The 25,143-nt window shown below is 46.7% G+C and overlaps 1 protein-coding gene across 1 annotated transcript; it reads right to left on the reverse strand.

Moving 5' to 3' along the window:
• Window positions 1-23,605: 23,605 nt before the first annotated feature.
• On the reverse strand, window positions 23,606-24,730 carry LOC139829858 (mannose/glucose-specific lectin-like). Its single transcript, XM_051350809.2, has 3 exons — window positions 24,725-24,730; window positions 23,972-24,628; window positions 23,606-23,860 (listed from the first exon to the last, which is right to left on the reverse strand). The coding sequence occupies exons 1-3, from the start codon at window positions 24,728-24,730 to the stop codon at window positions 23,606-23,608; spliced, it is 918 nt and encodes a 305-aa protein (XP_051206769.2).
• Window positions 24,731-25,143: the final 413 nt, after the last annotated feature.

Consider the following 25,143-nt stretch of genomic DNA (forward strand, 5'->3'; position numbering starts at 1 on the left):
TCTACGTGAGTCCAAGTTAGGACCCTAGAGTTAAACACCGCGTTCTTCCGGGCCGCTCGCACGAGCGGCTCCGGAGAGCCCCAAACCCTAACCAAAAAATCCCCCTCGGTCTCCTCTTCCTGGCCGCTGCCGCCGCCGGCGCCAGTGGTGGCGGCCGCGCCCGGCTGTTGAAGGCAGCGGGCAGGGTCGGCATGCCCCGACGGGTTCCCTTCGTCCGGGGGCAAAACTTAGTAATGACATTCCACTGGAATAAATAACCCCGGCGGCATCCAAAAACTTGTTCTAACACAGTAAGAACTATATACCAAATAGGCCCCAATGCGAAGAATCTCTAACAAAAAATGCAAATACCTCAAAACACGGGTGCTAACACCATACTATTGTTAGAAATCCCCACCCGTCTTCAGTCGGTGATAGCGGCGACGGTGCCCGTGGGCGTCGTTCCCCTCCTTGGAGGCGTCGTGGAGTGTGTCGGTACTTCCCCGCTCCCATTTCGTTTTGGTGGAGGTCTCCGGGTGAAAACCTAGGTTCGGCGTGAACCGACGCGATGGCGGCGTTCTCAACGTCGTCACTCTGTTGAGAGCATCGCTTTTGGAGACACGACATTGTAGGTACCTTGTCGTGTTCCTCCGGTGCTTGTTGTTGTCCATGCTCGACCTTCATTTGCGCCATGTACGCCGTCGCCGGAGTCCTACCATTCACCTGCCACCTCCTTTTCGGCATCAACGGTGCATGGTGCGTCGACAAGGGAAGTCCAGTTGGAGTTGTTGTTCTTCAGAGGTGACCGGCGTTGGTCGAGACGCGGCTTTGTCATTTAGCCTGGATAGGCTCTTTCGCGCTGGAGTTGTAATGTCAGTGGTATTTGTCTTCGGACTACCCGGTGAGGTGTTCGTACTACACTTGTTGTTTGGAGCGAGTTTTAGCCATCTTGCCCCTAAAATTCTGCCTTCTAGAAACATATAAAGGCGTAAAAAAGACTCCTAGTTAGGCACGTACTAGTACATAGTTCAAGTCGTACGTGGTAGGTTCCCCCGGAGTAATTCGTATGCAATCCGAGTAGTAGAAATTTAGCTTATATCGGTGTTATATATACAGAAAAGATTGTGCTAAGAACCAATGGATTGTCACAATTATAAAAATGAAATCACCCCCCAAGAAAACTATAGAAGAAAGTGCCCATGAGCTAAAATAAACGTGTGCTAATAAAAACAAAAATAGGAAAATGTTAACAATGACATTCCACGGGAAGAAATATCCCCGGCGGCATCCAAAAACTTGCTCTAACACAGTAATAGCTATATACAAAAAAGGCCCCAATGCAAAGAATCTCTCCGGCTAAATAAATGCCTAATGAACATATAAAATGGCATGTTTTTTAACACCCAAGGAATCGGTCAAAACTAAGAAAATGAGGTCTCGGCGTAAAAACTCTCTCTCGTGACGCTCGACTTGGCCAATGGTGCCGGTAAGAACTTAGAAAACATGGTCGATCAGAAAAAATATGTTTGTGTGGAAAAGGTCTAGGGACCTAAAAATGTGGCTTGACACCCAGGGAGTGAAGAAATATTATGAGCTGACCTCCCAATAGAAAAAGTCTTTTTGGCAGAAAAATACACGACCACAAAAAAGAATACCAATAACACCATTGGTATCGTTAAAAAACAAAAACTTGTGCTAAGACCCATGGAAATGTAAATGACCCCGAACAAAAAAAAAATTGACAAAAAAATATGCTTAGGCATCCAAGAACGTGCGCTAACTTTCAAAATTTCTATAAAAACATAAGTTGTAAAATCTGAGAACGAGGCCCAACCAAAACAATATCTTCATCTAAAATATTGTCGAGGACAAAAGTAACACTCACACCTACTGAGCCAATAAAAATTATTGAATTAACATCCTACAAAACTCAGGCTAAAAATGCATGATTCCTCAAACAATTTGGTCTAACACACAGTTGATAAAAACCCAAAAAAATGTTATCCCAACAAAAGAAATATCTTTAACAAAAAAAATATGCCCTAGAACATCCAAAACACGGATGAACACTGATGAATAAAAAAAATAAAAAGGCTTGAAACAATCTCGATGACAAATATTGCCCCTAAAATGTGTCCTAACACCCAAGGAATTAGTAAAAATTGAAGAAACTAGGATAGCAAAAATATCTATGTATTCAAAATATGGTCAAGCACATAAAGTGGTAACGGCCACCATATCGGTAATAATAATGATAGAGGAATCTCAGCCAAAAAAACTCTCTATCAAAAAATTCAAATACCTTGCTAACGCCACACTAGTGCATAAATGATTATAGGTGACCATTATTAGTGGTGAACCACAAAGGCGCGAAACAACTGTTATTTCGGGAAACTACCAGTGGCGTGCCAGGATATGGCCACGCCACTACTAGGTTACTACTGGTGGTGTGTCGGTGGAGAAGCACACCAATATTGAGTGGGACCCAGTAGTCGGAACCGGCACAGTATTGTAGTGGTGTGGGCTCTCAAAAGCACGCCACTAGTATAAGTACTACTAGTGATGTGGTTCTATTCCAGGCACTCCACTACTACCATAAGCCGGACCCGCTTCTGGGACCTACTAACTAGTGGTGTATCTCTTGTCTGGAACGCCACTAGTAGTTACATTACTTGTAGCGATGCAGTTGGGCGCACAAGCCACTAATAAGTGGCATCGTACTAGTGGCGTGTACCCTTGCTTACACGCCACGAGTATTATCTATATTAGTGACATAGTGACAGAATGGCACACCACTGATATAATATTTTAGATTTAAAAAATAGTGTTAACGTTCGGCCGTTGCCTGCCGGTGAGCCACGTTGTTCGTGCGATGACCTCGTGGCATGACCCCAGAGATGGGTGGATGCCTGGTGCGGCCGACACCTCATCACCGGGGTCATGCCGAGAGGCCGACGCACATTCACGGCCCGCCGGCGGCGCCGGAGAGCAGTTTCCCCACACCAGCCCGTGGAAGAGGAGCAACATGGGGGCCAACATGTGCGGGGAAGAGGTGCAGCCCATGGGGCAAATGCCGGTGAGCTAACTAAGAAAACAGCCGGGATATAGCAGCTAGGAGAGTGTCGGCGGTGCACGCCCGTGCTTATATAGTGTGTTATTAGTGGCAAGTCATTGTGGTGACGTGCCACCACTAGTAGAAAAAGGGGCAACCGTACCAGTTCCAGAGGGGCTTTTGCACCGGTTGAGCAACCGGTATAAAAGATCCGGTACAAAAGCCCCCCCCCCCTTTCGTACCGGTTCCTTACGAACCGGTATTAAAAGGGCCTCCACGTGGGCCACCAGGAGAGCTTAGGGCCCGGGAGCTTTGGTACCGGTTTGTAATACGAACCGGTACCAAAGGTTGCCACCCACGGCAGAGAAAATGCATAAATCTCTACCGCGGCAGAGAATTCAGGGTTTAGGGTTTTTGGAGGGGTTTAGGGGTATCGGACCGTTTCATATCGCGTCGATGCACCAGAAATGCGTTTGGGTTTAGGTAGTACATGAAGATCAAGGTGATGCATATATCAACTTGGTGCATATAATATAACACATGTAATTGCATAAGATCGCGAATTAAGTAGTACATGCATGCATGGAGATCGATCTTCATGCATATATAGTGGTACTCTCCGAGGCATACTATATATCTATTACATGTAGCATAGTGGTACTCTCTAAGTCAAACTATATGTTACATGTAGATCTTTATGCATAGTGGTACTCTCCGAATGGTGGTATGACTTCCCGAAGGAAAAATCCCGCCAATTCCTCTACAATTGCTTTGAAGCGCTCCTCGATTGAGATCTTCTCCCGCTTTCTTGCCAACTGTAAAAGAATAAGATACAAATGAATTCATGAGCTATGTGTGTGTGTATATATATATCAAATCACAATCAAACAATTATTACTGAAACTCAGCACAACTTATGGTAACAAAATAAATTTGTGAATATTGTTTTCGTACCTCTGTATTTCTTTGATTATTCGTTCTCTCACTGACAATTATGTGGATGTACTCGCAAACGTAGTATCCACATAGATCAGTCCCCAGTGGTTGTTTTGCGCATTTCTGTAAAAGAATATAATTCAATCAAACAATAATCAAGTATGATAAAGGTGTGTGGACCTAGGTAGTACTACTTACTTTGTTCGCACGCCATGTCAGCTTCGGTGCCCATTCAAAGGACTGATCTTCCTTGATGAAAGTATCCCATACACTGCCCGACAAAAGAAAATGCATAAAAGAGTTATCAATCAGTTGATATCAGGAAATTAACAAAAAAAGGATAAGAATTAAAATTACCTTTTGAGCATAAGAAAACAAGACTTGTATAGTATAGGCTCTTTGGTTAGTGAGTCAAAGACTTCAACTTCTCCATCGTACATTTTAATGATGATAAGAATAAAGTGAAACCTGCGCACGTTTAAATATGTAGTGTCATATATATAAGTCATCAGTTAATATTTTAACATATGGTGAGCAAAATAGAATGTGTTATAAGACAGTAACACTCACTGGAAGTTGTAAGGCCAAAGTATTGTCCTTTTGTCACGTTGTCGCTTCAAAAACCTTAGCAAAGTCTCCGGTGTATCCCTGTTATAGAGGGGTTCTTTTATGGTTCTGACATGCATTGTGTCCGGGTCAATGAACCCAATGTCCGTGATTTCATCCCTTTTGCATTCGAGCATCTTCGATCTGCATAATATAGCGCACAAAAGATTATAATTTGCAGATAATGAAGGAGCTGAGCTAAAGACTTCTCAAACTATATAAATAAATCGCTTACAGACAATAGCAACTAACGATAGATTTGCTGAGGGCCCAGAGATTGTATAACTGGAAAAGCTCGCAGAAGTCAACGCTCACAGAGTTTTCTTGGAAGTAGTGCTCTTCCTTAACTCGCACCATGATAGTCTCGATCCCTCTCTTTGTGGCATTACTGTACCACGTATGCAAGTTACGCATACTTGTTGGTAGCTTCCTGAGATTCTCGACCAAATCTTTCCCTTGAACATATTTATATACTACTTCAGCGAAGGGGTAATCGGTTGTGTTTTGTCGAGAACTTTCAACGGCCTTCTCGTCAAACACCTTGAGAGGGGGGACCGATTGAACGGGTTGTTCTCCGAGCTGGTAGACTTGTTGTTTCCTTTTCTTCACCGTGACACCCGATTGAGTGAGGTTTTTCGCCTCCATCATATCGTCATACGACCTTTCAATAGAACGCCTATATTCAGATGGCGGCGATGGTACAGGGTCATATAGATTCTCGACGGTACGATAAACTTTCACCGGATCTAGTGTCTTCTCAATAGGTATCTCTGGCACTTTCTTAGCAAAAAAAGCTTTCAGCTCAGACTCACAGGTTTCCTTGTTTTCCTCGATAGATTTTTCCCAAGGTAACTTCTCAATAGGCGGCAGTGGTTTCTCCTTTCTAGATCTCTTCCTAGGCGGCGTACCGTTCCGCTTAACGGGCGCTGTCTTACGCGGAGGATCTCGAGATGGTGGACTCACGCTGGGGTCCCTCTCACGTAGGTGTGGACTTTGCTACTCATGTGGACTTCTAGGAGGAGGAGTCGAAGGCCTTTCATGCTCATGTGGACTGCTACGAGGAGTCGGTGGCCTTTGCAAAAGGACAATGTATTTCTTGGGCCATAGGGTGAAACCGTGCTTGATATTGGCAAGTGTCTTCTCATCGTCACCTCTAGGAAAATCAAGCTCCACTGTTTCAAAAGCCGGAACAACTTCATCCACCCCGACACGAACACAACCAGGTGGAATGAGCATATGGTGGTGCGTTGCTCCATCTTCACTTGGGTAAACATAGCCGACCGCCACCTTAACGGACGCATTTCTGAATAGCATATGTAGCTCGCAATCAGTCTTCTCCGTGACATAATCCACGGGGTAGCTTCCTCCACATCCGTCAAGATGCAAGGAACCCACATTGCTTCTTCGCTGAGATGGGGCGGCATCGGCTTGAGGATCCTGTAGAAACAGCGGCTGATCAGGTGCCCTCTGATTTTTCTCAAGCGCCTCCACCCTATTTAACAATTCCGTTAATTTGTCTGAATCCTTCTTCTTCTTTCGCGAACGGCTTCTATAAGTGTCAGCGCACTCCGGGAACGCTTCCTTCATGGTGAGACCTAGGCGAGCTCGTACCCGTCCAACGTGTTTAGGATTCCCCAGAGCGAGTGTCAGCTTGTCATTCTCTCTATCGGGAATGTACTCTCCCTTTCGAACCTTTTCAATTGCATCAACAAGCTTCGGTACGATTTCCTCAATTTTTTCCTTCCATTTTCCCTGCGCAACGATCTGCCCTGTCTTTGGGTCCAACCCTGCCCCATGCGCGAATAACCAGAACTTGGACCGGTCGGGCCAGTCCCATGTGTGTGGAGTGATTCCTGCATCCATCAGTTTATTTTCAAACGCTGTCCACTTCGGAATGGCAGTCTTGTAGCCACCTGACCCCAAATGATGCCAAAGTTTCTTCTTTGAAGCATTTTTCGTATTTGTGACCGATCGGGACACAAAAGTAGACGATTGATTATACCTCTTAAATGCGGGCCAGTGATCTTTTATCTTCACTAGATTATCATCGAATACTGGATCTTCATTCTTATATTTGTCCCATAAATTTTTCTTCCTGGTCTGGAATTGTATGGCCATCTTCTTGAGAGTCCATTCCTTGACTTTATTCTTCTGGCTTCCGTCATGTCTTCCGGTAGGCTGAAGCATGTCAGTAGACTTTCCCAAAGAAATTTTTTCAGCGCGTCGTTGACATAACTAGCTTCAGTCTCCGCGTTCTTCGGCTTATGCCACTCATGAATGTTGATCGGTACATGGTCCCTAACAAGAACTCCAGCTTGATTTGTAAATTTGCGGCAGTGCTCTTTGGGATGCACCGGTTCACCATTATCCTTAAATGTGGTGAGGGCTAACCTACCCTCGCCCTTTAGAAGTTGCGTCGGGCCTCGTTTTGTTTTAACAGACTTGCTCGATGATCCAGAAGGCTAAAAGAAAATTGATTCGTTAATAAGTGCAATACAAATAAATGAATGCATCTAGTGATGAACATAGACTTGATACATAAATATACACCTCACCGGAGTTTGTTATGGACACTTCATTGTCTCTTCTAATTTCTTCAGACTCAAGTCCCTCACCGAAATCATTCAGAAAGTCTGGGAACTCATAGTTATCTCCATCAGTCCCACGGGCACTCTCATATATCAATTTCTGCACCGCTTCTTCTTGATCCTCATCTCGGACGAAGGTGCCGTCCGCCATAGCTCAATGTCACTACAAAATTAAGAAAGCAATTATTTCATTCATCATGTCATGATCATATAACAGATTGCTAGATGGATAACAATTGAAATGAAGAAAGCAAAAACCCTAACCCTAACACTCGGCGCTCCTCCTCTCGCTCTTCTCTCTATGTCGCGGCGGCACCGCCACAGACTCGGCGCTACGGACTCGGTCACGGCCACGGACTCGGCACCGCCATGGACTCGGCCACGGCCACGGTCTCGGCGTTCCCCCTCCTCCTCTCGCTCTTCTCTCTTTTTCTCGACCCTAATCCTAACACTCGGCACTCCTCCTCTTGCTCTTCTCTCTATGTCGCGGCGGCACCGCCACAGACTCGGCGCTACGGACTCGGTCACGGCCACGGACTCGGCACCGCCACGCCGTGCGGCGACCTCGTCAAGTCCATCCTCTGCGCGGTATGGTCTCTTGCTCGCTCCCAGCTGGATTGAGTAGCCATGATCCAGGCTATGCCGCTGACGCAATGGGGGTTTTTGTGGTCGTAGAGATGCAACCCTTACGCCGGCGAGCTGTTCACCGTCGAGAAGACCCCCCAGACGGTGCCGCTGCTGTGCAACTCCACGGGCGCGGCGAGCCGGGTGAGCGGCGTGGCCGCGGCTACAGGGTACTGCGCAGACTGAAAGGAGGTGTCCATACGGGGGTCGCCTTTCCAGCCGCCAAAGGGGGCCGCGACGGCGCCGAAGCTCACCGCGAGGTGTGGCAGTCAGAGGGCGACTTCTGCGGCGCGCTGGGCGGCGAGCCCATCTGCTTCGACGGCGAGGCCGCGGCGTTCAACACGACCCGCGTCGTGCCGCCCATGAACGACATGTGCCTGGGAGCGCGTCGTGCCGCCCGTGAACGGCATGTACCCTGGCCGGCAAGGTGTTCCTGGCCACCGTGCCGCCCGGACTTCGCCAAGAACGGCCGCTTCTTCATCTCCTACAGCTGCGACAAGACGCAGTCGGCGTCGTGCTCCTCGCCGACATTTCGTCAAACACGTGGTGGGCGGCGGACGCGGTTGAGGGCGCCGCGGCACGCGCCACTGCCCGCAGGGAGGCGAGGTTGATGGCTGCGGCGTAGGCGGCGGTTGGAGCAGGGAGGCGAGGTGGATGGCTGCGGCGTAGGCGGCGGCCGCTGCGGCGGGAGGCGCTGCCGGCCGGAGGAGGGGAGAAGGCGCGGGACAACCCTAACCTGGTTGCCGGCGGAGGGGGGAGCGGCGGGTGATGACGGCGTGGTCCTCGTGGCGACGGCGAGGGTGTGGAGCGCGTGGTGACGACGGCGGACACGGCGGCCATGGCGAGGGTCCTGGCGACGGCGGAGGGAGCACGCGCGCGGCTTCGCTGTGTGTTTGATGCGTGTTTTTTGGCCTCGCGCGCCTAAGGGAACGAGGGGAGGGACCTTTGGTACCGGTTGGTACCACCAACCGGTACGAAAGACCTTTCGTACCGGTTGGTGGTATCAACCGGTACCAAAGGGTTTTTTTTGGTTTTCTTTTTCTTTTGCTGTTTTCTTTTCTTTTACTGTTTCTTTTCTATTTCTTTTTTCCTTTCGTTTTTTTTTCTTTTCTGTTTCTTTTTCTTTTCTTTTTTCTTTTCTTGTATGTTTCTTTTCTTTTCTATTTCTTATTTTCTATTTCTTTTCTATTTCTTATTTTCTATTTCTTATTTGCTGTTTCTTTTTCTTTTCTTTTTCTTTTTCTATTCTGTTCCTTTTCTTTTCTATTTCTGATTTTTCTATTTCTTTTCTATTTCTCTTTTTTTCTTTTCGTTTCTATTTCTTATTTTCTATTTCTTTTTCTATTTCTTATTTTCTTCTTATTTGCTGTTTCTTTTTCTTTTTCTTTTATGTTCCTTTTCTTTTCTTTTCTATTTCTTATTTTTCTATTTCTTTTCTATTTCTTTTCTATATCTTTTCTATTTCTTTTCTTTACTCCCGCCGTCCGCGCGGGAAAGTTTCCCGCCACGTACGACGTCGCGCGGGAAAGTTTCCCGCCACAACGCCGCGCGGGAGAAAAAAGGCAGGAAAGAAAGGGCGGGAATAAAATTTTATTACGATTGAACTCGAAATAAAAGTACATAGCTTAACTGAAAATTAAGATACATGACCAGATTCGAATGTTGGAGTCATTCAGTCATAGTCGTGCCTAGCCCTATAAACGTCGCCACTGTAGTCGTCGTAGTCGCCGATGTCGTCGTCGCTGGCATCGGGGTCGCGGTAGTCGAACCTCGGCGGGTGAGCGCGCGTGGGCTGGGACTGAGGGTAGCGCAGGCGGGGGCCATGGTAGGCCATGATGCTCTGGAGAGTCCGGCCGCGCCACCACAACCGACGACCAGCCTCGTTGAAGTTAGAACGAGGCGGGCCGTCCTCCTCGTGCCTGGCAAGCGCACTCTCACGCCGATTGATGAAGAAGCTTTCCCAAGTCGGGTTGTAGTCGGGATGCCACTGGGGATTCCTCCGCTGCTCTGGCGTGAGCTCGAAGTAGTAGTGGTTCGTGATGGCCATCTCGCGCGCCACACCTAGAGGGACAGGAGGAACCGGTACGCCTCCGTCGCTCAGCAACCAGCCGGTCGGGACGCTGTAGCCCGGCGGGCAGGGGTAGTTCGAGGCGCAAAGCGCCTCCGCCTCCCGGGGGGTTAGAGATACGATGGAAGCCATGAGAGAGAGTGATGAGAGGTTTGCAGATATGAGTCTTGATGTGATATGTAAATGGAAGCCAAGCCTACATATATATAGTGATAAAATGGCGGGAAGACGGAGGCGGGAAGACGGAGGCGGGAAGACGCAGGCAGGAAGACGGAGGCGGGATAAGGACGCGTGGGTAACCTTTAGTACCGGCTCGTGGGTGCAACCGGGACTAAAGCTGTCGGCAGGATAAGGACGCGTGGGTAACCTTTTAGTACCTATTGGTGGGTGCAACCGGGACTAAAGGTGGTTTTTCTGTCATCTAACAAAACTGTCGGTGGGATAAGGACGCGTGGGTAACCTTTAGTACCGGCTGGTGGGTGCAACCGGGACTAAAGCTGTCGGCAGGATAAGGACGCGTGGGTGGACGCACTGCTCGATGAGATTAAGCATGTAGCGCACGACGCCCTGTCGGAGGAAGAAGACAAAGTAGAAGCGGCGCCATGCCTATAAAAGGAACATCGATACGCCATGGCAAGCAGCTCAACAAGCCAACATGGATGGAGAGTTTCATCCCCATGGATGGAGGAAAGGGTTGGGAAATCTCCCGTGGCATCTTCGGAAGTTCCGCCTCGGAAAAATTTCCCTGTAAGCCCGCGAAAGCTACTTAACTAGTAAAACAAGCCAACCATCTCCATTCTTAATATCTTACATACAGTAACATTATTACACAAAAGTGATTTCCATATTGAGATACACAAGTTATGATCCCTATCTAGTCTTCTGAGTTTTCTTCATGTGTTTCCCTTTCTTCTGATTGCAACGCAACCATGGACAATCTTCATTATTTAAGATGATGCTTGGGTCAGTTTTTACCTTGAAGGGTGGAATATCATCAAACTTATTATAATCTTCTGACATGTCTGTCTTGTCCTCTACTCCCACGATGTTTCTTTTTCCTGAAAGAACTATGTGGCGCTTTGGCTCATCGTATGATGTGTCCTCTTGCCTTTCTTTTCTTTTTTTTGGTTTGCTAGACATGTCCTTCACATAAAAAACCTGAGCCACTTTACTGGCTAGGACGAATGGTTCGGTGTCGTACCCTAGATTCTTGAGATCCACTGTAGTCATTCCGTACTGCGCGTCTACCTGTACCCCGTCTTTCAGGTTGAACCATTTGCACCGGAACAAAGGGACCTTGAAATTAGGTCCATAGTCAAGTTCCCATATCTCCTCTATGTACCCATAATATGTGACCTTCTTCCCATTGTCATCTGGTGCATCAAAGCGGACACCACTGTTTTGGTTGGTGCCCTTTTTATCTTGGGCGAACGTGTAAAATGTATTCACATTAATCTCGTACCCTTGAAAAGTCGATATAGTCGAAGATGGTTGCTTGGCCAACAAGTATAGCTGCTCGTCATCAGTGACATTCATGAGACGTGTTTTCAACCAACCGCCGAAAGTCTTCATGTGTTTTCCATCAATCCAATCTTCACGTTACTCCGGGTATTCAGAGCGTAAGATATCCTTGTGTTCCTCTTTGTACAGAGCCACCAAGATGGAATTATGTAGAACTGTGTAGTGTCCTTGAGTGAAAGAATGTCCGTCCATACACGTTGTTGCTTTCTTTCCTAGCGTGCCTTTTCCACGCAGTCTCCCCTCATAGCGCGATTCAGGAACACCGATCGGCTTAAGGTCAGGAATAAAGTCAACACAAAACTCAATGACCTCCTCTGTTCCATAGCCCTTGGAGATGCTTCCTTCTGGCCTAGCACGGTTATGAACGTACTTCTTTAAGACTCCCATGAATCTCTCAAAGGGGAACATGTTGTGTAGAAATACAGGACCGAGAACGCCAATCTCTTCGACTAGGTGAACTAGGAGATGTGTCATAATATTGAAGAAAGATGGTGGGAACACCAACTCGAAGCTGACTAGACATTGCATCACATCCTTCTGTTAATTTTGTAGAGTTAGTGGATTGATCCCCTTCTGAGAAATTGCATTGAGGAACGCACATAGCTCCACAATGGGTACTCGAACATTTTCCGGCAGAAACCCCCTCAATGCAACCGGAAGTAATTGTGTCATAATCACGTGACAGTCATGAGACTTTAGGTTTTGAAACTTTTTCTCTGACATGTTTATTATTCCCTTTATATTCGATGAGAAGCCAGACGGGACCTTGATGCTACTCAGGACTTCAAAAAAGATCTCCTTCTCTTCTTTGGTAAGAGCGTAGCTGGCAGGACCTTGATACTTCTCTGGATTCAGGTTGTTTCCTTCGTGGATACTTTGCTGGTCCTGCCGTGCATCCGGTGTATCTTTTGTCTTTCCATACACGCCCAAGAAGTTTAGCAGGTTCACGCAAAGATTTTTCGTCACGTGCATCACGTCGATTGCAGAGTGAACCTCTAGGAATTTCCAGTAGGGTAGCTCCCAAAATATAGACTTCTTCTTCCACATGGGTACGTGTCCGTCAACATCATGCGGAACAGATTGTCCGCCAGGACCCTTTCCAAAGATCACTTTTAAATCCTTGACCATATCATATATAACATCCCAAGTAGGGCGGGTAGGCTTCATTCGGTTATCTGCCTCACCTCCGAAATGCTTCCCTCTCTTTCTTACGTGATGTTGTTTTGGAAGAAATCGACGATGCCCCAGGTACACATTCTTGTTTCCCAAATATATACTATCAGTCTCACCTAAACAGTGTGTGCATGCATTGTATCCCTTGTTTGACTGCCCTGAAATGTTACTAAGAGCAGGCCAATCATTGATGGTTACAAACAACAACGCTCGTAGGTTAAATTCCTTTTGTTCGTGCTCATCCCACACAGGTACACCTTCGTCACGCCACAACTGTAAAAGTTCTTCAACCAATGGCCTCAGGTACACATCAATGTCATTGCCGGGTTGCCTCGGGCCCTGGATGAGCACTGGCATCATAATGAACTTCCGCTTCATGCACAACCAAGGAGGAAGATTATAGATACATAGAGTCACTGGCCAGGTGCTATGACTGGAGCTCTGCTCCCCGAAAGGATTAAAGCCATCTGTACTTAGACCAAATCTTAAGTTCCTTGCGTCATCTGAAAATGACTTGAACTCTCTGTCGATTTTTCTCCACTGCGACCCGTCAGCGGGGTGTCTCAGCATCACATCTTTCTTACGGTCCTCTTTGTGCCATCGCAACAACTTGGCATGCTCTTTGTTTTGGAACAAACGTTTCAACCGTGGTATTATAGGAGCATACCACATCACCTTCGCAGGAACCCTCTTCCTGGGGGTGGACTCGCCCTCAACATCGCCAGGGTCATCTCGCCTGATCTTATACCTCAATGCACTACATACTGGGCATCCATTCAAATTCTCGTACTCCTCGCGGTAGAGGATGCAGTCATTGATGCATGCATGTATCTTCTGCACCTCTAATCCTAAAGGGCAGACAACCTTGTTTGCTTCGTACGTACTAGAGGGCAATACGTTCTCCCTTGGAAGCATCTTCTTTATTATTTTCAGCAACTTTTCAAATCCCTTGTCAGAAGTACCATTCTCTGTCTTCCATTGCAGCAATTCCAGCGTGGTACCCAGCTTTTTCTGGCCATCTTCGCAATTTGGGTACAACAGTTTGTTGTGATCCTCTAACATTTTCTCCAACTTCAACCTCTCCTTTTCACTTCCGCAGTTTATCTTCGCATCAAGAATGGCTCGACCCAAATCGTCATCGGGGTCATCAAAAATCGGCTCATCAAAAATGGGCTCTTCTTCAGCTTCGTCTTCCCCCATTCTACTATCACTGTCTTCAGTGAACATAGGATAATTGTCACTATCCTCTTCTTCTTCGTTGTCTTCTAATATAACCCCTCTTTTTCCGTGCTTGGTCCAACAATTATAGCTGGGCATGAAACCGTTCTCCAGCAGGTGGACGTGAAGGGTCTTTGAGGTAGAGTAATCCTTCATATTCTTACAGGAACTACATGGACAATAGATGAAACCATTCGACCGCCTGTTTGCCTCAGCCACGTTGAGAAAATAATGCATGCCATTAATGAAGTCGGGATGGCACCGGTCACCGTACATCCATTGTCGACTCATCTGCATTATATATGTATATCAAAAATCATTAATTACACAACATCATGGATATATGAGTGACCAACTTAATTAATATTCAAGTTCATCACATAAAACTAAGTTTTTTTATAAAAAAGAAGAGGCTCACCGAGGTGGTACGGTGCTGGCTAGGGGACGACGCTGGCGAGCGACGGCGGTGAGGACGGGGATGATACTAAAACCTACAAAACATACTATAATTTCAGCTCAAATTGCATATAAAAAAAATAAAATCCCTAACTTAGGCATTTCATCGAAAACCTTGCTAGCACTAGAAAAATAGTACGATTTAAAACTACCAAAGAAATGAGCTAAATTAGGAACGCCGGAAGAAAGGATGATATTGCTAACCCTTGGATAGATGTATGCCGTTAATCTTGTTAAAATGGTGGAGAAAAAATAGAGATTTGTTGGAGTGTGAGAGGTGCAAAAAATTTTAGAGTGTGAGAGGAAGAAGAGAAAATGAGAGTCAGGGCCGGGCTGGGCGATGTGATAATATAGGGTGGCACCCTTTAGTACCGGTTCGTGTTACGAACCGGTACCAAAGGTCCAGCCCTGGCCCCACACGCGCCTGAAATTCGGGTGGAAGACCTTTCGTACCGGTCCGTAACACGAACCGGTACGAAAGCCCCTCACGAACCGGTATAGATGCTCCTCGCCCGCCTGGGCGCACAAACCGGTATAAAAGCCCCCTTTAATACCGGTTCGCAAGCGAACCTGTACGAAAGCCTCAGACGGTTGCCCCTTTTTCTACTAGTGCACTAGTATAAGACACATCAGTGTCGCGTCACTAATATATTTGTAGATCACTATTCACATATGACCCCTATCTGCTTGTTCTTCCTCCTCACTTTATTTGTCCTCTCTCCCCTCTTGTTCTTTTCCTCACACACTCTCTCCTCTAGTGGCTAGCTAAATCTACATCTCCACACACTAGCTCCTCTAGTAGATAGCTAGATCTACTTCTCCACCCACTATGTCCTATAGTAGCTAGCTAGATCTAATTCTCCCCCACCCACTCACTAGCATTGAATATCTCTCTGTCCTGCATTAATGATGCATTAAATACCACTCGCTCGATCAACACCTCGGTCATCTTCTAATCTCTAGGGTGAGAAAACCTTCTCCTCCACCAGTACACATATTTGTTGACATGCACGTGTGAGATGATGAAAACCTTTGTATCGGCCATCCAGCTGATCGATGCAACGACTCATTGTAGTTGCTCCATGTGTTCATTTTACAAGGAATGTACAAGGGTTGCCAATGTTTTTGCGAAACGTTGATTCATTTCAGTTTCATCAAATTTCTGACACTCAATATGCCCTTTTTTGGCAAAGGTCATGCCGACATTTTATATGAAGCTCATTGGTTCTAATTCGTTTTCTTATACCTTGTAGGCATTGATCTTAAGAATACATGGACCGAAGCTTACATGGTTTCTTTAAGTTCGCGGTTGAATATATGAATCGAATGGGTAGCCGAAAGATATTATGTCCGTGTCATCTATATATGAACCAGGTTTTGCTATCGTGGCACAGTGATGGCGCACTTGCTCTGACATGGTTTCATGCACCAGTTTGAGAACATACCATGTCCATGTCCACCTCCAAACTAAACCGATAGGCTCTAGTTTGACCGAACCTAAGGTTGAGAATATATTGGGGAGAGCTCTTGTAGGAAGGTGAGCACCAAACCATGGTCCATCACTATCCAGCCACATACATGAATAAGCGAGCAATTAACAACCTCTAAAGGATGAGAATACTTTCTACAACCCACATAAATCGTAGGTGAGATGGGAATGCATCTGACTCATTCTGACACCACCTATTAATTAGAGTACTACACGCACCATGATCAATCTAGCTGCAAACTAATATGTGCCATTGGAATGCATCTGACTCATTTTGTGACTACCGGTTAACTGTAGTACACACACAAGCATTAATCCAGTTGTAGCATGATTGGTGCCATGGGAATGCTTGTGGCTCGATTTGAGATAAGCAATTATTATCCTCCTATGGCATGCACATTAATGCAACCGCCCATGGATCCACTAGCTAGACTTGCTTGCTAGCTCTTCAGTCAGAGTTTCTAAGATTGAAGACGAACATCGATAGCTTGTTGTCTGCATGTGAATCATTACTACCGAGATCATTCCTAGCGATGCATGGACAGATTAATTAGCATACACATCGACCATGCGTTTTGGACACATATGTTTTTAGTTTTTAAAATGACTTTAAGTTTTCAAATATTGTGGTATTATTTCATATTTAATTACTCCCTATTAGTCATTAATGCTAACTACATTCACCTTTGTGCTACTTTTATACTACTTTTGTCGCCCATATTTATAAATCTTTGTAGGCACTATTATGGGAGGCTAGCTGCGCAGATTAACCAACAGACTCGTGATTTATAATGTAACGTAAAAGTTGACACGTTATGTTTGTTTTCTGTTTTTTATATAGTTCGTGAGAAATTTAAAATATAGCCGACAGAAGGCTAGAAACAATTTGTGTTATGTACGTCGTCTAAGTAAACTGTTGGGATACTGCATCAGCCTGGCCTAATGAAGAGTCTGAATAATTTACTCCTCTAACGAGAAGTCCCAGAGTTTTTTCCTTTCTAAAGAATGGGTGGTCCCTAAGTGTGTATTGCTTATGTATTCTGCTTAAAATAACCAACCGTAACGAGTATTCCTTGGAGAAGTTTGATCAGGTGTGTATGTTGATCGTATAGGTGAAAGTCCCTGTAGACAACTTTGATATTGCATTGACAGGCCATAAAAATTCTATCTACCGGTCCTTTGGAAAAACTTTTCGGAGTCCATGTGCTCCTATAAAATTAAATGTGCTTAGAATGATTGCAACACAAATTCGGCATTCGGTATGACGGTATGTTGATCGCTCGATCTGCCGCGAACTAACGGCAGACTCCCTAACACGATGATACTATAAGGGGAGGGTGAACGAGTTGGCTCGCCAAGCTCCTCCTATATCACCGGACATTGTTGTTACCTACAACAGATATATGTAGATGCAAAATAATGAATATAACATCTGGGGTAGGTTTATATACGTGCTAAACCAGCCAAAAAACATGATTGCATCATTTTGTTTTCTATTAAATTAACCACCGCATGATGCATGGTTAGATGATGGGTGGATTACATATTATTTCTTCGGAAAGTTGAGAGTACGATTCTTTGCATATGAGATGATCAAATATATGTACATATTTGTGTTGTACTCCTAGATGCACACAAAAATGATAAAATTTAGGCTACATGTGTCCGCCATATAGAGGCAATGAGTGGTGAAAAGCTTCGTCTTTTAAAAAAGGTAACCAAGAACCAATCCCGCAATTTATTTTTGTAATTTTACCTATGACTGTAAAATTATACAAAATAAATCATGGCCCTTTTCGGTAGTGATTATAATTTTGTAGAGAAATTGCTGATTGTTTACTGTAAAATCCCATAATTTTGATAAGTAATTCTTTAAGAATTTATAATTTCTTACGTGAAACCAAGTAGAAAAAGGGTGTTTAATAACTATGTTCTACTCCATGAAACTAATAAAAGAATGAGTCAAGTTTGCCTCTATCAAATATTATGCCTATGAAGAAAAGATTGACTACTACTAGATGAAGCTCTAAAACCATATTTCTTACATAGTTCCTAAAACCTATATCGCTTGCTACTATACGTAAATATAACATTGTGAGACAATTAAATATAACATTGTGAGACAATTGACGGTGAGAAAAGTGTAATTATAATTTATACAATCGAATAACAAATATACTGCAGGAATATAGATCATATGGCTCCATGTGAAAAAGCAAGAAAACGATTAGATACATGTATATTAATAATCAATAAAAATAATTATTTTTTCTGTTATTTGTTATTCGTACAAACTTTTTTTTTGCATGTAAGAAGTAATAAAAGTTCTAGCCGGTGCAGGTGCACAGGTAAATGACTAGTTACACTAACCAGTATTGTATTACATGTCAACTTTGCGTGCCAACTTTTATTACAACTACTGGAACATACCTATATCTTCTGCTGTGATTTTTATTTGTCTTGCTCTACTGTGTCATTTCGCTGCGCTGAGTGCCTGAGTGTTTAGGAGTACAATTTTACTAAGAGCCCACTATGTAGTTCCTTCCATCTATTAAACTGAAGTTCGGGTTCAGAAGACCATTAAGCAGTGTATCTTGCCGCATGACCCCCAAAGTGCCTCTGTCTCTTGCCCGTGAAGATGAACAACATGCAGCTGCTGGCGACTCCTAGGAGTACTTGTGTTTAGTGTGCACCTGACCGGCGAGGAAGCGCCCATGGGGTGCCCCAGCCACTAGTATCAGACAAAATGGTGGACAATTAGAACGGAGGGTCAACCACAAAACTAATATTATTAAATTAAATGTACATAAAGTAATAGACTTCAATTCGATACACATATAAATCTTAAAAAAAGAACGTCCTAACGATCTTTGTGAGTTGGAGAAGATGGTGGATCACGAAGATGCAATGGATAAGAAGTTGATGCAAAAGAACGTCCACCAAACTGTCTCTGAGTCATTGTATGAGCAGTAAAAAACGAACCAGGTGGACAAGCTGAATCGCACATGATACAATTTTTGGAACCGACCAGATGAGGTGATGGTGATGTATCGCTTTGTACTAGTGCTTGATGAAGGAGGAGATATGTAATTACATGTGTTGGAAGACTATACGCTATGAAACTATGAGTATTTTAACCCTGAGCTAACATGCAAGTGATCGTGGAATACTTCCCATCTTAGAATTCAGGCCTGTAGTACAGTAGGGATTCAGAATAGTTGCATCCTCTATTCGGGATTGTGAATGCTCCCACATAAAATTAAGCATAGGATCATGACTACCACACCATTCTAGTGGTGCGCCACTGCTAGTGATCTCACCGCTAGCCCTTTTTCTAGTAGTGGTTGTACCATGTGGCCCGAGAGAGGACTACTGGTTGTTAGAGATATATTCCGTGTACTATAAACGGATAGTCTAGGATAGAGATAGGACTCTCGTGTCTTGTCTCACACTCCAAGATGACCCCTTGTACTGCTATATATACTCGCCCATGAGGCTCAATAATACATCCACCACATTACGCCAATCACTCTCCCTCTCTATCATTCTTCATGGTATCAACCACAAGTTTCTAATCTAGCCGCCGCATAGCTTCCGCGCCACGCTGCCCCCGGGAGGTCGATCTCCATGACCTACTCCGGGGGCCGCGCAACCCGTATGAGGGTTCGTCCGCCGATCGGTTGATCGGCTGCCCTCGCGTCCTTTTTTTCCGATCTGTAGATCGATTTCCTTTATTGTCCGCCGGTCGCTCGACCGACGTTTTCTTTTTTGGTTTTACCGATCATAGATCGGATTGAGTCGCCCATCGCAGTCGTCATCACGCGCCTCCACTCCGACAATGGCATCGACCTGCACCGGCCATCTTCATCACCCGCACGGCACAGCCGCACGCACCGCGCACGGGGCGCCCTACGTGCATCGCAGCAGGTTTTTCTTATCCGCGCGTCTCCGGCGCAAGTCCGTCTTCGGCGTCATCGCCGGGACATCATTGACAACATCGCCATTGCCTTCGATCTGCGCGTCGTACACGCCATGGTGCGTACCGCGCTGCCGTCGGTCTGATCAACCGATCGTGCGCGCGTCTCCGCCAAGCAGATCCTCGAGCACGCGCCTATCACCGATCGAGCAACAGGCTGCCACGCGCCGCCGCCCTGGTCCACGCCTCCGGCATCCAACGCGCCTTCCTGACGCGTACGTCGTCGGTAGCCTCAATCCACTGCACCGACTCGCGTACTGCAGCTACGCCGTCCCCTCGGACCGTAGTGTTGCTACACGCAGTCTACCTCGCCGTCCCCGCGCACCGACGCCCAAGGCCACCACCACGCCGCTACCACGGCGTGGGTCGCCACTGTCCGCGCATGGTCTTCGTCAAGCCGTCGGCTCTTCATCGCCAACTTCGTGTACCGCCGCCGCGCCTCCTCACGTAACCTACATGGACACCCTTGGTCGACGCTGGTTTCATCGCCTACATCTTCGTCATCGTCTAGTACAACTTCGTCGCCAACGTCACCATCACCGCCACCGCCACCGCCTGGCAACGCCTGCACCCCGGCAACGCCACCTCCCGATAAAGCCTCCACCACGGCAACGCCACCTCCCGTCATCGCCAAGGACTCCACCCTCGCATCTACTCCAACAACCGCGGAGTGCATCGGCACTTCCCCGTCTTCACCGCTCTGCGCCTCGCAGCCGTCCTGTAGTCCTCCTCTGCTAGTCTACCACTGACATGGCACGATAACCGTACTGGTCCCGCTCTACGCATGCTCGGTGCTTGCAACACTGCCGCGTGCCTTCGTCCCCGACGCGTCCCCGGGTTTGGAAAGGTTGGATCGGCGCCTCGTCTTCATCGGCATTGACAACGTCTTCTTTGGCATCGACTCCTATGACTGCCTCGACCGCGTCACCGACGATTCTTCTTGCATACTCGGTTCTGGCAAAATCGTAGTATGCTTACGCCCCCGACGAGCGCCTAGTTCTGGCACAACTATGGCCACACCTCGTCTTCGACGACTCGGACTGCATCGACTTCGGCATCGACATCCTCGACGACTGCACTCAACGCGTCTCCGTCATCATCATGGCGCTTCTCTGCGCCCGCGGTTTCACGTGGATTGATAACATTAGATCACTCACAAAAAATGCATATCCATCCAGACAACGAAATACGAGAAATGTCCCCAGTTTAACCCTCGTTTGAGAACAATGCAATGTCCACGCCCAAAGTACACCAACCGTCGACCCTTGATTTGACAACATATTGGAGAGATCTCTTGTAAGAAGGTGATCACGACATGCGGGTCCATCATTATCCGGCCACATAGATGAATAAGTTAGCAATTACAAACCTTGAATGTAAAAGAATACATTCTACGAGCCACATAAATGTAGGTGACATGGGAATGCATCGGATCATTTTGAGACCACCAATTAATTGGAGTAGTACAAGCACCATGATCAATTAATCCAGCTGTAGCTTGGTAGGTACCATGGGAACACATCTTACTCATTTGAGACCCCCAATGAATTGGACTTGCACAGACACCACGATTAATCCATCTACAGCTTTATAGGCACCATAGGATTGCATCTGACTCATTTTGAGATCTCCAAATTATTTTGTCCTCGTATGGCATGCAACATGAATTGATACGGGCATGGAGGCCTATGTGGAGCCCAGATTCAGGACTCCACCAGCTTATTTATCCTAGATTATGTAATGGTCATATGTGGGCCAATTAGGGTTTTTAATAAATTGAGTCAGTTTGGTTTGGGCCTGTCCAAACCAAGGTAGAGAGGCCCACTAGGGCTGGCCGGCCACCTCCACCCCTCATATAAGTGGAGGCACGGCTAGGGTTTAGAGATAGACAAGTTTAGACTAAAGATTAGGGTTTTCCCCATTGCGTGTGTTCACGTGTATCATCCCTCCGGGGGTACGGCGCTGCCGTTTATCTATTATTATCCGCTGCGAAGGTTCTTGTGATTATCAAGGATTGTCTAGCTCTTGGTTTGAGGCGTATCGTTCATCGATCCGTTGCTTGCTGGATTCGTTCCCTCTTCTCCAGGCTGCGTTCATCGCGTTGTTGGGAGGATTCTCTACCCCAGGTTCTCGCTGTGAAAGATCGGGCATCAACATAGGAGGATCTAGTGGCTTCCCCCTTATCATGTGGTATCAGCTTTCTGGGTTGCTCACGGCGAGGTGTTGTTGATCGATCTCTTTGATCGGTTTGCATCGGAGAAGATTAGCTCTAAGATCGGAGGAGTTTGGCTCTCGGTCGAAGGAGGTTGGTTGGAGGAAGTTTGGTGTTGTTTGGTGTAGTTTGGAGGTCATCCATGGCTGTTTCGGAGGTCAAAATCGCGAAAAATCGCGACCGGAATCGGGAAGAAGACGAAATTTCGCGACCAGGAAAAATCCGGTATGAAATCCGGTCAACCGGGCCAGTTACCGGGCAGGCCGGCGTGGCATCCGGTCAACCGGGTGGCAAACCGGGAAGTTCGCAAAAATTCGTCCGGTTGTCTTCCGGTCCGACGCATCCGGTTGGCGCCCGGTCAACCGGGCCAGGGACCGGGCTGGCCGGTCTGGAGGCCGGTCTAACCGGGCACTGGGCCGGCCAGGCCTCTGCTGCTGCGGTTCCATCCCCGGTGATTTCCCCTGTTCCGGCGGTGATTTCTTCGGTGGTTTCCCGTGCTGCTGCTGATGTTGTTCCGTCTCCAAAAGAGTTAGCTGATGCTATCGCTGTTCTTGCTTTATCTTCCGACGATAAGCTTGGTATACGGTGTTCGCGTGACATGAAATCTAGTAAGGTTTTCAATGACTATCTGGATTGCTTGAAGGGAGACCACGTTTAAGATAAACCCTAGTTCTTAGTTATTTGCTTATGCAAAACTATTGAATCCCTACACCATATTGCTTGATATTGTGTAGATCCTGAAAAAGTCTTGTGTGATCTGCTGTTCCATTGGGAATTAGACGGTTGCAACTTACCGCTTCGTGGTCGGCGGCTACGTGCGCAAGTGTGTGGAGTTGCGAATATCTTGCAGGGTTGAGAGCTGTTGCATTGGCGACAGGGACCAATCGAGAGATCTCGTTGCGTCATACAAGTTATCATCCACTACATCGTCGTGTTTCTCCGCTGCCATCACCCCGTGATCATCATCACCTCCGTTGCTTACTGAGAAGATCGGGCCACCCCATATCATGAATGATCATGTGGCTCTCTGGAATGACTGTGCACTGGGTGGCATTTTAACACATTGCAAACCAAAATGATCAAGTGGCTTTGCACAGGGTGAATATGAAATGGTCGATGACCGTTCTGTAGTAAAGCAGGGTCTTGCTATTCAGTGCATTGCAAATGAACCTGAGCTCGTTAAGTGTGCGTTACCGGACAAGTATATCAATCCTAGGTTCACTTTTTCTTATTTGTGAGTAATTTAAAGCCAGGTTAGTAAGAAAGAGGTAACAAATTAAAAGTGGCTAGTGCCGTTATTTTATTTAATAGTATTTAGTTAGATCAACAAGAAATAAACAACAAAGTAATTTGTGAGCTTGTTTTAGACGTACGGGAGGTATTTATTTATTGCAAACCATGGGTGGCATATTACAACTTTATTCATACACACTTAGGTACGTATACATGAACATATATAATCTCTTAACAGTATTTGATCGAGCTGCAGACGATGCTGCTGGATCCCATCGTGCTTATTCATTACACACATATTATGACATATGTATAGCCAGCTAGCTAGCTAGTAGCTAGCAAGCAGGGGTTTAACGCATAGTAGCGGATCGAGTTGAGGTCTGCAGCCTGCAGGTACGACGTACATCTGGATGGGATCGATCGGTAGAGTAGCTAGCTGCTAGCTCGATAGATATATTTATATAAGTGATTGATTCATGGTTCGTTGGACACGAGCCCGACGTAGATGCCGAGGGCCATGAGGCTCTCCCCAGAGTGGCCGAAGAAGCCGACCATGGCGCCGTTGTCATCGCGGTCGTTCGGCAGCGGCACGCTAAAGGCAGTCCCCGAGGGGTACCCGTACGGGCCGTGCACATTCTGCTGGTTGGTGGTGAACTTGAGCGAGGTCACGCCGTAGTCGTCGAAAGTGCCAGAGAAATTGTTCACATACTCGCCTGGGCTCATGGAAAACTGCAAGACATGCATGGATGCATGACAAGTTGCATGCACTCAAAGTCGTCAGACGATCGATATTAGTACTCCGAAAGGAAATTAGGCATGAATTAACGTTGTCGTATGTACCGGCAGATTCTCATGTCCTTTGCCCGTGCCCCAGGGGCCGGCAGATGTGCGCTTGACATGCTGGTCGACGTAGACGAAGGAGAAGCCTTTGATGCGCTCTCCTATTTTCTGGGTGCTGTAGACGCTGACCTGCTTAAGCTTGACTGGCGTGGTGATGTCCACGGGTTGGCCGGATCCTCCCCACGGACCGATCTTGACCGGCAAACCATTCTTCCCCAGCACGTAGACGCCGAGCGCCGCGAGGGTGTTGCCGGAGCAGCCGAAGAAGGCAACCACCTCGCCATTGTTCGGCTGCAACGTCACCACGAAGGTGGCCCCTGCCGGGTAGCCATACGGCCCGTACGGCTGCTTGTTGGTGACCAGCTTGAGCGAGGTGATGCCGGTGCCGTCGGTGGTGCCAAACACCTGGACGAGGTACTCGTCGGGATCCATGTTGATTTTACTGATGTTGTGTTCCGGGTCAATCTTGCCCCAGGGGCCGACAGGGAGGGGCTTCCTATTCTGGTCCTTGTAGACGAAGGAGAAGCCAAAGATACGGCCATCCTCGGACTCGGAGCTACAGATGGTGATGCTCACCAGGGATTGGGGCTTGCTTGCTTTATTGATGTCTTGAGGTTGTCCACCCTGCGGACCCCATGGACCAACCTTCATCGCGTCCTACATACAGCATGCATCACAAATTAAGCAAGTCAGTTAGTTACATGAAACTAGCTAAGCACATACAGTTCTATATATACATATATACAGCCTTACCTCCATACTCTCGACCTACTTCAACTGAAAACTTAGCCCGATGTGTGTGTGCGCGCTTGCAAGTTGCGATGGACCCAATGAGGATGGAAGGCCACCTATTTATAGGGAGTCAGGTTGTTCGCGTACCTGACATGCATCTGTCTCCATCAAGCTCAGCACCTATATATCTGATTCATTTTTATCGGGGCCTGTGTTGCTCTGGTAATAAGTTAATCCTATTAACTATCGGCTTTGGAGGAGAGAGGAGCTTGCGTGCAAAGGGAAGGCTAAAAGCAGGCTTTAAGGCCAAAATTATTCTGATTTGGAGGAGATAAAAGCTTCCGTGTGTGTACACTACGGGAAAATCGTGTTTTGCCGTGCTGCGCACGCTTTGCCGTGTGCCCTGGGGCTCGGAACACGGCAAAGGTAGTCTCTGCCGT

This window comes from Lolium perenne, chromosome 3 (assembly GCF_019359855.2).
Source record: "Lolium perenne isolate Kyuss_39 chromosome 3, Kyuss_2.0, whole genome shotgun sequence".
Classification (NCBI taxonomy): domain Eukaryota; kingdom Viridiplantae; phylum Streptophyta; class Magnoliopsida; order Poales; family Poaceae; genus Lolium; species Lolium perenne.

What these genes read in the sequence shown, in the direction of transcription:
- LOC139829858 (XM_051350809.2), bottom strand. An exon ending in AAGGACATGAGAATCTGCCG is followed by an intron (nt 23,861 to 23,971) that starts GTACATACGACA and finishes CATGTCTTGCAG; the next exon opens with TTTTCCATGAGCCCAGGCGA.